At 40.1% G+C, this 13,029-nt stretch overlaps 1 protein-coding gene across 4 annotated transcripts in view; it reads left to right on the top strand.

Annotated features, from left to right (window-relative positions):
• Positions 1 to 9,421: 9,421 nt before the first annotated feature.
• LOC144981239 (serine/threonine-protein kinase DCLK2-like) overlaps positions 9,422 to 13,029 on the top strand; it is a 31,675-nt gene continuing 28,067 nt past the window's right edge. For 2 of the 4 annotated variants that reach the window (XM_011476661.4, XM_078951468.1), the window contains exon 1: positions 9,422 to 10,130. In XM_011476661.4, coding sequence (XP_011474963.2) covers positions 9,725 to 10,130 — 406 coding nt within the window. In that variant the 5' untranslated portion in view covers positions 9,422 to 9,724. The remainder of the gene's footprint in view (positions 10,131 to 13,029) is intronic. The other 2 variants (XM_011476666.4, XM_011476672.4) reach the window with 1 other exon arrangement.

Here is a 13,029-nt window from a genome sequence, read left to right as displayed (position 1 = left end):
ATGTTTTGAGAACTTGAAAATGACAAAGCGTTAAACCTAACTAAATGATCAGGGGTGTTAATGTTTTTCAAACTTCTGAAATGGAAACCGGCAAACTTTATGGGGGGAAGGTTGCAGCTCAATTTGTAACAGTATAGATACTGGAACTAGGTTTAGGACGGCTAATGGAAAAACGCCATGCAATGGCTTTTTATACCTGCTCTGGATTTAATTTTCTATGGTCAACTTGCTTGCCTTGCAGTACAGACAAAGTTTGGACACACCCAAAGTTATTTTCATGACTATGAAAATTGTAGATTCACATTGAAGGCATAAAAAACATGACTTAACATGTGGAATTATATACTAAAGTGTGAAACAACTGAAACTGGGTTTTTTAGAGTGGCCACCTTTTACTTTCATTACTGCTTTGCACACTCTTGGCATTCTCTTGATGGGATTTAAGAGGTAGTCACCTGAAATGGTCCCAGACGATGTACCCAGTTCCCAGAGATGCTTGGCACTTGTTCGCCCTTTTGCCTTCACTCTGCGGTCCAGCTCACCCCAAACCATCTCAATTGGGTTCAGATCTGGTGACTGTGGAGGCCAGGTCATCCGGCATGCACCCCATCACTTTCATTCTTGGTTAAAATATCCCTTACACAGCCTGGAGGTGTGTTTGGGGTCATTGTCCTGTTGAAAAATGAATGATGCTCCAACTAAACGCAAACCGGATGGAATGGCATGCCACTGCAAGATGCTGTGGTAGCCATGCTGGTTCAGTATGCCTTCAATTTAGAATAAATCCCCAACAGTGTCAACAGCAAAGCACCATCGCACCACCTCCTCCATGCTTCACGGTGGGAACCAGGCATATAGAGTCTATCCGTTCACCTTTTCTCTGTCCCACAAAGACACAGTGGTTCGAACCAAAAATCTCAATTTGGACTCATCAGACCAAAGCACAGATTTCCACTGGTCTAATGTTCATTCCTTGTGTTCTTTAGCCCAAACAAGTCTCTTCTGCTTGTTGTCTTTCTTAAGCAGTGGTTTCCTAGCAGTCATTCTACCATGAAGGCCTGATTCACACAGTCTCCTTTCAACAGTTGTAGAGACGTGTCTGCTGCTAGAACTCTGTGTGCCATTGACCTGCTCTCTAATCTGAGCTGCTGTTAACCTGCCATTTCTGAGCATGGTGACTCAGATGAATTTATCCTCTGCAGCAGAAGTGACTCCTGGTCTTCCTTTCCTGGGGCGGTCCGCATGTGAGCCAGTTTCTTTGTAGCGCTGGATGGTTTTTGTGACTGCACTTGGGGAAACTTACTAAGTTCTCCCAATTTTTCCGACCGACTGACCTTCATTTCTTAAAGTAATGATGGCCACCCGTTTTTCTATATGTAGCTGCTTTTTTCTTGCCATAATACAAATTCTAACAGTCTATTCAGTAGGACTATCAGCTGTGTATCCACCTGGATTCTGCACAACACAACTGATGGTCCCAACTCCATTTAATGGGCAAGAAATCCCACTTATTAAACCTGACAGAGCACACCTGTGAAGTGAAAACATTTCAGGTGACTACCTCAAGAGAATGCCAAGAGTGTGCAAAGCAGTAATCAAATGAAAAGGTGGCCACTCTGAAGAACCTAGAATATGACATATTTTCAGTTTTACACTTTTTTGTTACGTATATAATTCCACATGTGTTAATTCACAGTTTTGATGCCTTCAGTGTGGATGTACAATTTTCATAGTCATGAAAATAAAGAATGAGAAGGTTTGTCCAAACCTTTGGTCTGTACTATAGCTTGAAGGCCATGGTTCAAATCCCAGCTGGGACCTTTTTGTGTGGAATTTGCTTGTTGCATGCACGGGATTGATTTATCCAGGAACTTCGTTTCAAAAAGCATGCTCCATTGATTAATTGTTGCTGAATTCTCCCTAGCTGTACATGTGAGTGAATGTGGCCCTGCAACAGACTACCTCTTCAGGCTGTACTCGGGCTTTGCTCAATAGTAGCTGGGTTGGCTCCAGCGTCCCAGTTACCCTAAAAGGGATTAAACAGGTTCTGAAGATGGGTGGGTGGGTTTTCTACAGGCCAAGGCCAACTAAAATCAAATTAGTTGTAAGAAGATTCAAAATGTCTTGTTCAGCAATAGCCAGCTCAGTTTACTTCTCTAGTGGATGCTAACTCGTCCGAACCAGATACCTGAATGAAGGTGTTCATCAGGAAGATGACTCCTGTCATTTGTGTACCTAAGAGGCAAGAACTACCGCATGCTGTCCTTTGACGAGATCTCTTCTTACCATCTTCGTCACTCCCAAAGAGAACCTAAACATCCTCAGCTTTTCTACCTCTAGCTCTGCCTCTTGTCTCCCTCTTATCCATTGTCTCTAAACCAACATGACTGCTCTCATGATTGTCTTCTACACCTTTTCTTTCTTTTTTGCTGACACTTTTGTCAAAGATTTTACCTAAAATGTTCCATTCATTACAACCCTGCTTGTATAGACCTATCTTTCTCATACTCAATTGTTCTGGACTGTTGACGCTGATTACTTAGTCGTCCACCTCCACCTCTGCTCCATGTAGCCTCACCATTCCATTCTCATCTACAGCACACACTGAACTTCATTTGTTTTCTTTAGCAAACCTCCGCCTTTCACTGTGTTCCTCTGACTGTTACTTCCTTTTACTTAAGGATCACATTGTTCCTTGCAAACATCATGGTCCTTAAAGATTCCTGTCTAACCTCATCCATTGGTATGTCCATCATCACATCAAAAAAGGGGCTTAAAACTGATCCTTGGTGCAGTCACACCCCCACCTTGAACTCTGTAAAAACTACAGCACATGTCACCACTGTCTAACAATGTTGATTTAAATAAAGTGCCGAATGGAAGAAGGGGTTGGGGCAATCCGGAGCACATGAGTGCCAAACTGGGGCTAATGATCCGAATGGATCACGGATTATCCGTGTACCCCTGGTAGCTGCCCGCGGGATCTGGGATCGAACTGTGTAATAAGTGAATACAAATAATGAAGCCCGGAGACCCAAGTCTGTCTAGCATCAGCACAGCTGCTTTTCACTACATCTCCCATGATTCATTAGGTTAATATGACAGCGTCTCTTACTGCACTGCTGTTAACTGTGATGAAGTGCAACAAATGCAACCATCTGTTGTTAACAAACACAAAACTTTTTTAATTCACTTTTCAAAAAGAATATATTATTGTTTTTAGTTATTTTTTAGGTTACATAAAATTTAAACAGGAGGAAGAACAACTACGTGGGCAAATTCTCAACTAATTTAGTTGAAAATTATAATTGAAAACTATCACAACTTTAACGCAACTTTTAGGAAAAACAACTGCTTTTTTTTTTCTAGGAAAAAGTGTACCTCGGCTAAAAAAAACTGCTCTAAAGCTACTGTATGTTCACACCGCCCTTGGCAGCGCACGTTCAAGTGGCAGGTCCCAATGAAAAGTTTATGTTAACACACCTAAATGCTTAGTTTGGAATTCTGCATTCAAAACTCTAGCGTTCACATGTAGCTATGCTAGTTTCCATAACTGTCTTTTGTCTTTACGTACAAAACTTGTAGCCATTGAACATGCATTGCAAGTTAAACCAGGTTGAACTATGACCAATCGGGGACTCCGATTTTTTAGTAAGGTGCGTCCCATCAATTAATAAAAGCGCCAACTTTTTCAAGATCATGGAGGAGAAGTTACTAGGCCTAATTACGGTTAGTTCCCAGTCGGAATCATATGACACCAAGTCTTTCACATATCAGAATACCGTAGATATAGAAGCCTGAAGCAAATTTCAAATCAAATCAAATCAACCTTTATTTATATAGCACTTTTTCAACAACATATGTCACTCAAAGTGCTGTGCATAAAATACAATAAAATTTAAAAACAACATGACAAGACAAACCGTGCGACAACCCCCCCCCCCCCCCCCCCCCGCAAAAACACACACACACACACACACCCACAGACACACACACATCAATAAATAAATAAATAAATGAATAAATAAATTAAAAAAGTGATAGAATGTAGAGACCAGGCTTTGTCCTGAAGTGGGGAAACGATATTTTAGGGACATGTCCACACCAGCGACCCCCCAACCCAAGTTCACGGAGAACACTACCACAGAACCCCCCAGATCCGATCAAAAGAGTCAGACCCAGGAGATCCCACTGCAGCGTCCCCGCTCACTGAGAAGGGTCAGTCACTGATGTGGAGGATCCTTCAGAGGAAAACACTGGAGTGTAATGAAATGTAAAAGGAATAAAATTAAAATATATATAAAACATGGACAAAAAACAAATAATTACATGAACCTTAATAGGCATATGAAATAGTAAGAGCGACTTAAAAATTAATAGGATAAATAAATAAATAAATAAATGTATTTACATACACATATAAAACTAGTTAAAAGAAAAATAAATAAATAATTAAAATATTTAAAAAAATAAAATATTTAAAAAAATAAAATAAAATAAAAATTTAAAATCCTAAAATTCAACTAAAAGCTAAATTAAAAAGGTAGGTCTTAAGCCTTCCTTTAAAAACATGAACAGTCTCTGCGGCCCTTAGGCTCTCTGGGAGGCTGTTCCACAGGCGAGGTCCGTAAAAACTGAATGAGGCCTCGCCGTATGTTTTTGTTCTAACTTTTGGAATAACCAAAAGGCCTGTATCAGAGGACCTCAGGGTCCGCGAGGGCTCATACTTTAAAATCATGTCAGATAAATATGAAGGCCCGAGACCATAAAAACATTTGTAAACCAATAAAAGAATTTTAAAATCAATTCTGAATTGCACAGGGAGCCAATGCAACGATCTTAAAACTGGTGTAATGTGTTCCCGCCCCCTGGTCCTCGTCAACACGCGTGCTGCTGAATTTTGCAGCAGTTGAAGATTTGCTATTCTTGTTCTGGGAAGACCAGAGAGCAGGGCATTACAATAATCTAATCTGCTGGTAATAAAAGCATGCATTAGCACCTCTGTACTGGCAAGAGAGAGAAACGGGCGGAATCTGGCTATATTTTTTAGATGATAAAATCCTGTTTTTGTGATATTTTTAATTTGTGGGATAAAATTCATCTCAGAGTCAAAAATGACACCCAGGTTTCTCACACACTGAGAAGTTTTGTAATTCTTTAGTTTAGATAAAACTATCTCTCTCTTGTCTTCAGAACCGATCACTAAAACCTCTGTTTTGTCCTGGTTTAGCTGTAGGAAGTTCTCTGCCATCCATGACTCAATGTCTAAAATGCATTTTAAGAGTGTGTTGACCGACTCTTCATCATCAGGAGACACAGCGATGTAGAGTTGAGTGTCATCAGCATAGCTGTGGAAACAAACGCCATGCCTCCTGATGACGTCCCCCAGTGGCAACATATATAGATTAAAAAGTAGTGGGCCTAAAATTGAACCTTGGGGGACCCCCCAGTTGATGTCGAAGACCCTTGAGGAGCAAGTATCCATACTTACGTAAAAACTTCGATCTGTGAGATAGGAATAAAACCACTTTAGTACGGTACCAGAGATGCCCAAACCTCTCAGTCTGTTGAGTAAAATACTGTGATCTACAGTGTCGAAAGCAGCACTGAGATCCAGTAGTACCAGAACTGAGAGTTTCTGACAATCCAGGTTACATCTAATATCATATACTATTTCAACAAGGGCCGTCTCTGTGCTGTGGTTTGTCCTAAAACCAGATTGATATTTTTCAAATATGTTATTTCTATTTAAAAACTCATTAAATTGGATTAAAACAGTTTTTTCAATCATTTTACTTAAAAATGGCAAGTTGGGTACTGGACGATAATTGTTATAGTTGTTTGGATCTAAATTACTCTTCTTCAGAAGAGGCCTCACCACTGCCGTTTTAAAGGCAGCAGGGAAGACACCTGTCTGAAGAGAGTAATTTACTATATTTAAAAGCTCAGACTCAAAGAAGTCATAAAATGTTTTCAACAACGATGTGGGGATTGGGTCTAAAAGGCAGGTGGTTGGCTTTAACTGGGATAAAACCTGACCAAGTCCCACAGCATCAACCAGGACAAAACTTTCCAGTGTTTCCTCTGATAAATACAATGCTATAGATTCATTAAAAGCAACACCTTTTTGAATTAAAAGAGTAGATCTAATAGCATTGATTTTACTCCTGAAGTGGTCTGCAAAACTCTCACATACAGCATCTGAGGCTGCTATGGAGGACCTTTGAGAGTCTCTTTTAGTTAAACTGTCTATTGTTTTAAAGAGAACTCTAGGATCGTTTTTGTTTTGTAAAATTAAGTTTGAGAAGTGGAGGGTTCTGGCTTTTTTTATTGCATGACTGTACCTCATTTGCTGTTCTTTAAAAATTTCGCGATGTACAGTTAACTTCGTTTTTCTCCACTTCCTCTCCGCTCTCCTACATTCACGTTTCAAGGCTCTGATTGGTTCGTTCCTCCAGGGTGCTGTAGCTTTAGTTTTCAACGTTTTACTTTTAAGTGGAGCTACAGCATCAATGGCTGACTGTAGTTTGTTGTTAAAATGTTCAACCATAAAATCACATGATGCAGGTAAAATATGAGCGGGAGTTTGATGTAAAATATTGATAAAATTTGCAGCCACATCAGGAGTTGTGTATCGTTTCCTCACAGTTCTCGCTGGAGCTTCCTGTCGAGTAAAACTGGTGATATTAAAAAATATACAATAGTGATCTGACACAGCCATGTCAACAACAGAGGACACACTGCAGGACAGCCCATAGGTTATCACCAATGCTAGAGTGCGCCCTCTGCCGTGAGTAGGCTGTGTGACATGCTGTGTGAAATCCATGCAATGCAAGAGGTAGAAACTCCTTTGCATGAGCATCACTATCTTTATCAACATGTAGGTTAAAATCACCAGTTATTAAAACTCTACTATATTTGGAGTGTATTACTGATAAAAATTCAGAAAATTCTTGAATAAAACAGGAGGGAGGCTTTGGTGGCCTGTAAACAGTAACACATAAGATAGATGGGCTGTTAAAAGAAAATGCATGATGCTCAAATGAGGAGTAGCTATGTAGCGTGATTGTTTTGGTTGCAAATGAGCCACGAGCAATCGATGCAGTGCCACCGCCTTTTTTATCTCCCCTGGTAGAAAATAAAAAGTTAAAATTTAGTGGGGAAGCTTCAGTGAGAACAACAAGAGCATCAGTACCCAGCCAGGTCTCTGTTAAAAGAAGGCAATCTAAATTGTTGTCTAAAATGAGCTCATTCATGATAAAAGATTTGTTTAAAAGAGAGCGAATGTTTAAAACAGCAAAGTTCAAAACGGTGTGTGTGTGCAGATGGATTGATTTATCTTTTTTGTCCGGTAATGTGTGAATGTGATGGAGATATCTAATTGTGGATCTGGTGGATCTGATCTGGGGATGTTTGTGAGATCTGCTTGTTATGTGAACTGGAATTTGTTGTGTGATAACCGTGGTTTTAACTGAGGATGGATGCCGGTGGTCCAGTCAGTCAGAGAGCAGTTTAGCAGAGCGGAGTTCACAAGATTTTCCTCGCTTTGACAATTTGCAACAAGCTTCTTCCAACTGTAGGGGGTAGGTGTGCAAGTAAACAGCAGAAAAGACAAAGAAGATGAAAGAAGAAACTCCTTCCTCCTTGTCCAGTGTAAACACCATGGGCTAAACATGCATTCCAGAAAGCGTTTTGCATGTTCTAGAACATGCGTCACATGCCTGGTTTGTCCGTAACTTAATTCCCACTATTCTGCCTTTCCCTTTTTCTCTTTGCCTACAACACTTCCTCCTCTCCTTTCAACATGAATACATTTGCATGAGCACCTTGTTCATTAACAGCCCCAGTAGTGGTTGTTGTTAACCAGAGGCCACCCCGATTCAATATGTTAATTCTGTTGATTGATGATTTGCATCATTGATTTATTTGCCTTCGGTTTTAAGACAGCAGGCTTCCTGGCACAACCCTCTGCATTTACATTGAAACCAGTGCACGAAAATATTGGATAGTGCACCCTTGTGGCTGAATATTTTTTATTTATGTATTTGAATTTATTATCTTATCACCAACTTTCATAAAGTTTAACTTTTAACATACCTTAATTTAACTGCAATTGTGTAAAGGCATTTTCATTGCAACAAATGTATGACTCGGCCCACAGTAGTTTTTTTTTTTATTACCTACTCTACATCATTATAATGTAAACAACAATCAGTCACAATGAGTCAGAGGTTCCGCTCCTTTTTCATAATAACTGTGTGTCCTTTAGTCTAGTCCAGTGTTTTTCAACCTTTTTTGAGCCACGGCACACTTCAACCTTGACAAAAATCCCGCGGCACACCAGCATCCAAAAAAATAGATAAATAAAAAAAAAAAAGAAAAACCTCAGTCTGTATTGATCTACAGCCGCTCTGCAATCTCACATGCATTTTTGTGATAATTGTTGCAGAAAACGCTGGAAGCCGCAGCTGTTTTTTCTAAAAGATGTATTAAAAATTAAGTCAAAAGGTTCAAAAACTGTTTGATGTGTGTTCGTTGTTTTAAGACGTTAAGAGGAGAGACTCATTCTGCGCTCAGACAGTCACTTTACTGCATCATGGGAGATGTAGTGCCCGTAATCCGCCGACCGCAGAAAGACCAGCGTCTTTGAACTTCATGGTTTTGTTCACTTGTTCCACGGTCTGATACCAGATTCTGTGGAAAGCTACACCGCTAAAGACGAGCTTTAGCTGGTATTTTTGTTAGAACAGAGAGACTTTTTTGCGCTAAATCGAAACAAGGAAGTGAATACTTTAACCACTTCTGATTGGTCAGACTGATGACATGTGATTAAGCCTTCAAGAATGATTGGTGGAGACAGTTAAAGGGCCGGGACTTTTCCTTACACACTTATAGCTGCAGCTAAATCGCGGTATCCCGTTATTCTTATCAAAATGTCTTTAATAGAATCATATAAACACAAAGAAAAAAATAATTTTATGATATTTCATATTCTTAACTTCTCAGTGTTTTATCAGGGCCTGTTTGGATGAACAAAGAGCTGATTTCCTGGAGATGGTAATTGCTTTTAGATCAGTTAATGAGGGCAATTTCTCACGGCACACTTGACCATCTCCCACGGCACACTAGTGTGCCGCGGCACACTGGTTGAAAAACACTGGTCTAGTCTACTGATGTTCAACTTTGAAAAATATCTCATATCTGACTTCATGTCCAATAATTATAAATTACCTTGTTTTTGGTTTTTAAATCTGCATTTGTTATTAATCTATTTTTTACTGCAGCAATTATATTTTATTTCCTTTTTTAATAGTCTGCTGTGTTTTCAAAGTTTCAGTACACTTTAATCGCATTGGATAATCAGAACAATTGAGCATTAGGACCAAGAGGAGGGAAAAGCTTCCCCTCCGCTCGCATTTCCATTTAGCTTGTTCGGAATCTGATAGAGATCAGTTACTTGAAAGCTGCTGCAAGTGTTAGGAAGCTTCCTTTGCCCCTCCCTGCCTATTGGATTCTTACACTTCTACTAGGATGTATTTCATACACGCGCGTTTCCGAAACGAAATGGCTTCCATTGGTGTTTTGTGTGTTCCTATGAACACTAATTAATGTCATTATTTGCCGGTTCAGGACCCAGAAAACACCGGATCTTTAGTTCTGCCGGGTTGAAGTTGCTTTTGTTGGGATTTCGCACTAAACTTGGAATGATAAAAGAGGGGACGACATGTCTCTCAGCAGAAATATCGAATTCGAGCACTTTGAGGAGCGGGAGAAGCCGAGCCGGACACCGAAGACCAGCACCGGCTCCGGGTCTCAGTCTGCGTGCCGAGGCTCCGCTCTGGTCCCAAGCCCGGCACACAGCGCTCACTGCTGCTTCTACCGCACGCGCACGCTCCAGTCCTTAACGTCCGAGAAGAAGGCACGGAAAGTGCGCTTTTACCGCAACGGGGACAGATACTTCAAAGGGTTAGTGTACGCCGTGTCGAGCGACCGGTTCCGGTCTCTGGATGCGCTGCTCATGGAGCTGACACGGTCCCTGTCGGACAACGTCAACCTGCCGCAGGGAGTCCGGACTTTGTACACGCTGGACGGGAGCAGGAAGGTGACCGGTCTGGACGAGTTAGTGGAGGGTGAGCTGCCTTCTTCTGCAACATTCTATTGTGCCTGTTTTGATGGTAAAAACGACAATTCTGTAGTTCTATAATTATTTAAACACCTTCTTCTCCACCTAACTAAGATAAAGACACTGAGTTCATTGGTTTCGTCAGAGATTCTGGTATTCATCAGCTATTTTACCTTAAAGCAGAGGCGTTTCTAGGCTTTTAAGATGGGAAAGGGGGCAGGATAGGGACATGACAAAAACATAGACCCTGTAGAGAAGAGGGAAGTCATTCATCAATTTCAAAGCAGCAGATATTTTCATCTGTTTTGTTTTTGTGAAAAAAACCCAAAACAAATCATAGATTCTTTAAAACCCATAAAACTAGGGTGAGTTAGTGTGTGCAACATCGGAAATTAGTTTAAATGCACCAAACTATTTACAAAAGCTCAACGACCAAACAACAGACTTTAAGTTGCTGTGGAGTATCAGCTGCAGCAGCAAAACAAAAAAAAAAAAAAAAAACAAAAAAAAAAAAGCAAAAGGAAGAAGAAAACATCACATAAGTTGCTTTTTGGGTGAGAATTGTTTTTAGCAAACTTTACTACTGTAACACACACTAAATCTTCGTTAGCCTCATGAAACATGGGAAGAACAATTATCATATGAACAATTATCTGAATGGTAACCATAAAGTAAAGAACACAATAACAAGTCAACTAAACTCTTTATATTACTTCAAATTACTAAATCCACTGAATTCTTCATTGTCTGTGTCACTTTGGAACAATTCTGCCAAGCCTAGGGTTAGGTTAAGTCAGGGGTCGGCAACCCAAAATGTTGAAAGAGCCAAATTGGACGAACAAAACAAAAAACAAACATGTCTGGAGCTGCAAATTATTAAAAGCCCTATTTAAGCCTTATAATGAAGGCAACACATGCAATATGTATCTATATTAGCCTACTATAAAAATGACTAAGTTGCTACAAAAACATAATGAGCATTATTAAAGATTAAATGTTTATGTGCCCTGCAGTGCATTCAGCGGAGAACGACGCGTCACGTGACTCCTCTGTTGTAAAAGTTTAACTTCAATACAATAATATTGTAACCACCCTGCCGGGACGTCTCTTTAGCGGGGAACACCACGCCAAACTGCTAGCGTAGTACTTAATTGAAAAGCGATCCGTATTGCTAACAACGCGCGACCCCGGATTGTCTCAAGCAAAATTAAGCAGGAAGGGCACCAAAACTCCTTTTCAGAATTAAACCCGTTTATTTAAGCACATGAACAGCTGAAAGAGCATGGAAGTCACTTCAATTCACAACTCTCTCACTCAAGGTTTTACCCCGAAACTCCCCACTTCCCATGAGCCTTAGGGGCTGAAGGCGGGGCTAACCCCCAGGTTGCAATGAATATGAACCAATATCAATGATTTATGTTTCATTGCTTTGATGAAATTAAAGAAATGTAATAAAGAAATCCGATTTTTGATGTCATTTTTATTTTGAGGATTCGAACAAAAGAATGTTCCCCTAGCATATCTGAAGTTTAATTTGTAAATTTGTGTTTTGTACAATAAAGTAAAAAAAAAAAGTCGTGCATTTTAGGTCTGTTAGCAGCAGGGGATTGTGGGACACGGTTTCCTGATCTAATTAGGGCTCAGCATGAGCATTTCTGTTTGCCCACGTTTCTTTTCATTTGGCAGTTTTGTTGTTCCACCTTAGTTTATTCTTTCTCTTATGTTGCTTCTTTTTGTTGCACCGTGAGTGTGGAAGGGAGAGAGGTTGATGACTTCTGTGCAATGTTCAATGTGGTGCATGTGTTAAGTATACAGGCTTGTGATGCCAGAAAGGAGTCTATGTTCTCAGCTAAGCTTTCTGCCTGCTCCTCTTTGAAACTGTCCGTCTTTTTACATTTTTGAAAATGCTCCAGGGAGCCACTAGGGCCGCGGGTTGCCGATCCCTGGGCTAAGTGGTACACACTGGCCTTGGCAACTGGCTTTTGAGCGACCGGTTTCAATGAAAATTCTATGTATATGCCCGTAAACCTGTGTTTCAGGCTTCCACATTCAAAACCCGTGCATCCACATGTTGCCATGCAAATTTTAAGTGCGTTTTCGGGCTTTGCGTACAAACTGGACGTTCATTGAATCTGCACTGGAAGTTCAACGAGTTGAACTTTTGACTGCTTGAACAACAAACAATTCACCTTTGATCAATCAGGGAGTTGGATTTGGTAGTGACGTATAAGTAGTGTCCTTTTTAAACACAGAAGTGCCATCCATTTGAAAAGTTATCATGAAGGAGAACTTAATAATAGCGGTTTGTGCCTGGCTGGAATTACATGACACGAATCTTTCACAAATTGGAATAGATCTGTGAAAGAAAAAGCCTGGAGCAAGATTCATGAGATTTGCACCACTTTGATATTTCGCACCAAGCCTCTTCTAACTCTAGGTGTCGGACGTCCGCTAGTAAACTTAAAAAAAAAAAACTAAAGTAGAAGAAGCCCCTCCCTCCCGCTCTTTGCTTGTCTGCTGTGAACACCATATACTAAAAGTGTGTTCATAAAACCACATATAGCGCATTCTTGAATGCCCCAAACATTCTTGGTGTGTATAGAGCATACGACTACGCTGCACTACTTCTTCTGTTTTGGTGTCATTAGCAAATGCCAATACACACACACCTTCAGTGCCATCTACTGAGTATTGCTTTTTATTTAAAAAAATAAATTGCACAAGTCGCACCTAAGTGTAAGTCAAAGTTAACACAAAATTGTGGCAAATGTCAGCAACTGACAAATTATTTCAACTAGACATTAGTCTATTATATATATATATATATATATATATATATATATATATATATATATATATATACATGGCTGTCCTTCGTGTGTCGAAGTTGACTGTCTTGAGTTTGA

The sequence above is a fragment of the Oryzias latipes genome, chromosome 1 (assembly GCF_053564925.1).
Source record: "Oryzias latipes strain Hd-rR chromosome 1, Olatipes_Hd-rR_3.1".
Taxonomy (NCBI): domain Eukaryota; kingdom Metazoa; phylum Chordata; class Actinopteri; order Beloniformes; family Adrianichthyidae; genus Oryzias; species Oryzias latipes.
The sequence above is the reverse complement of the archived record's forward strand: the minus strand, read 5'-3'. Positions and strand labels throughout refer to the sequence as shown.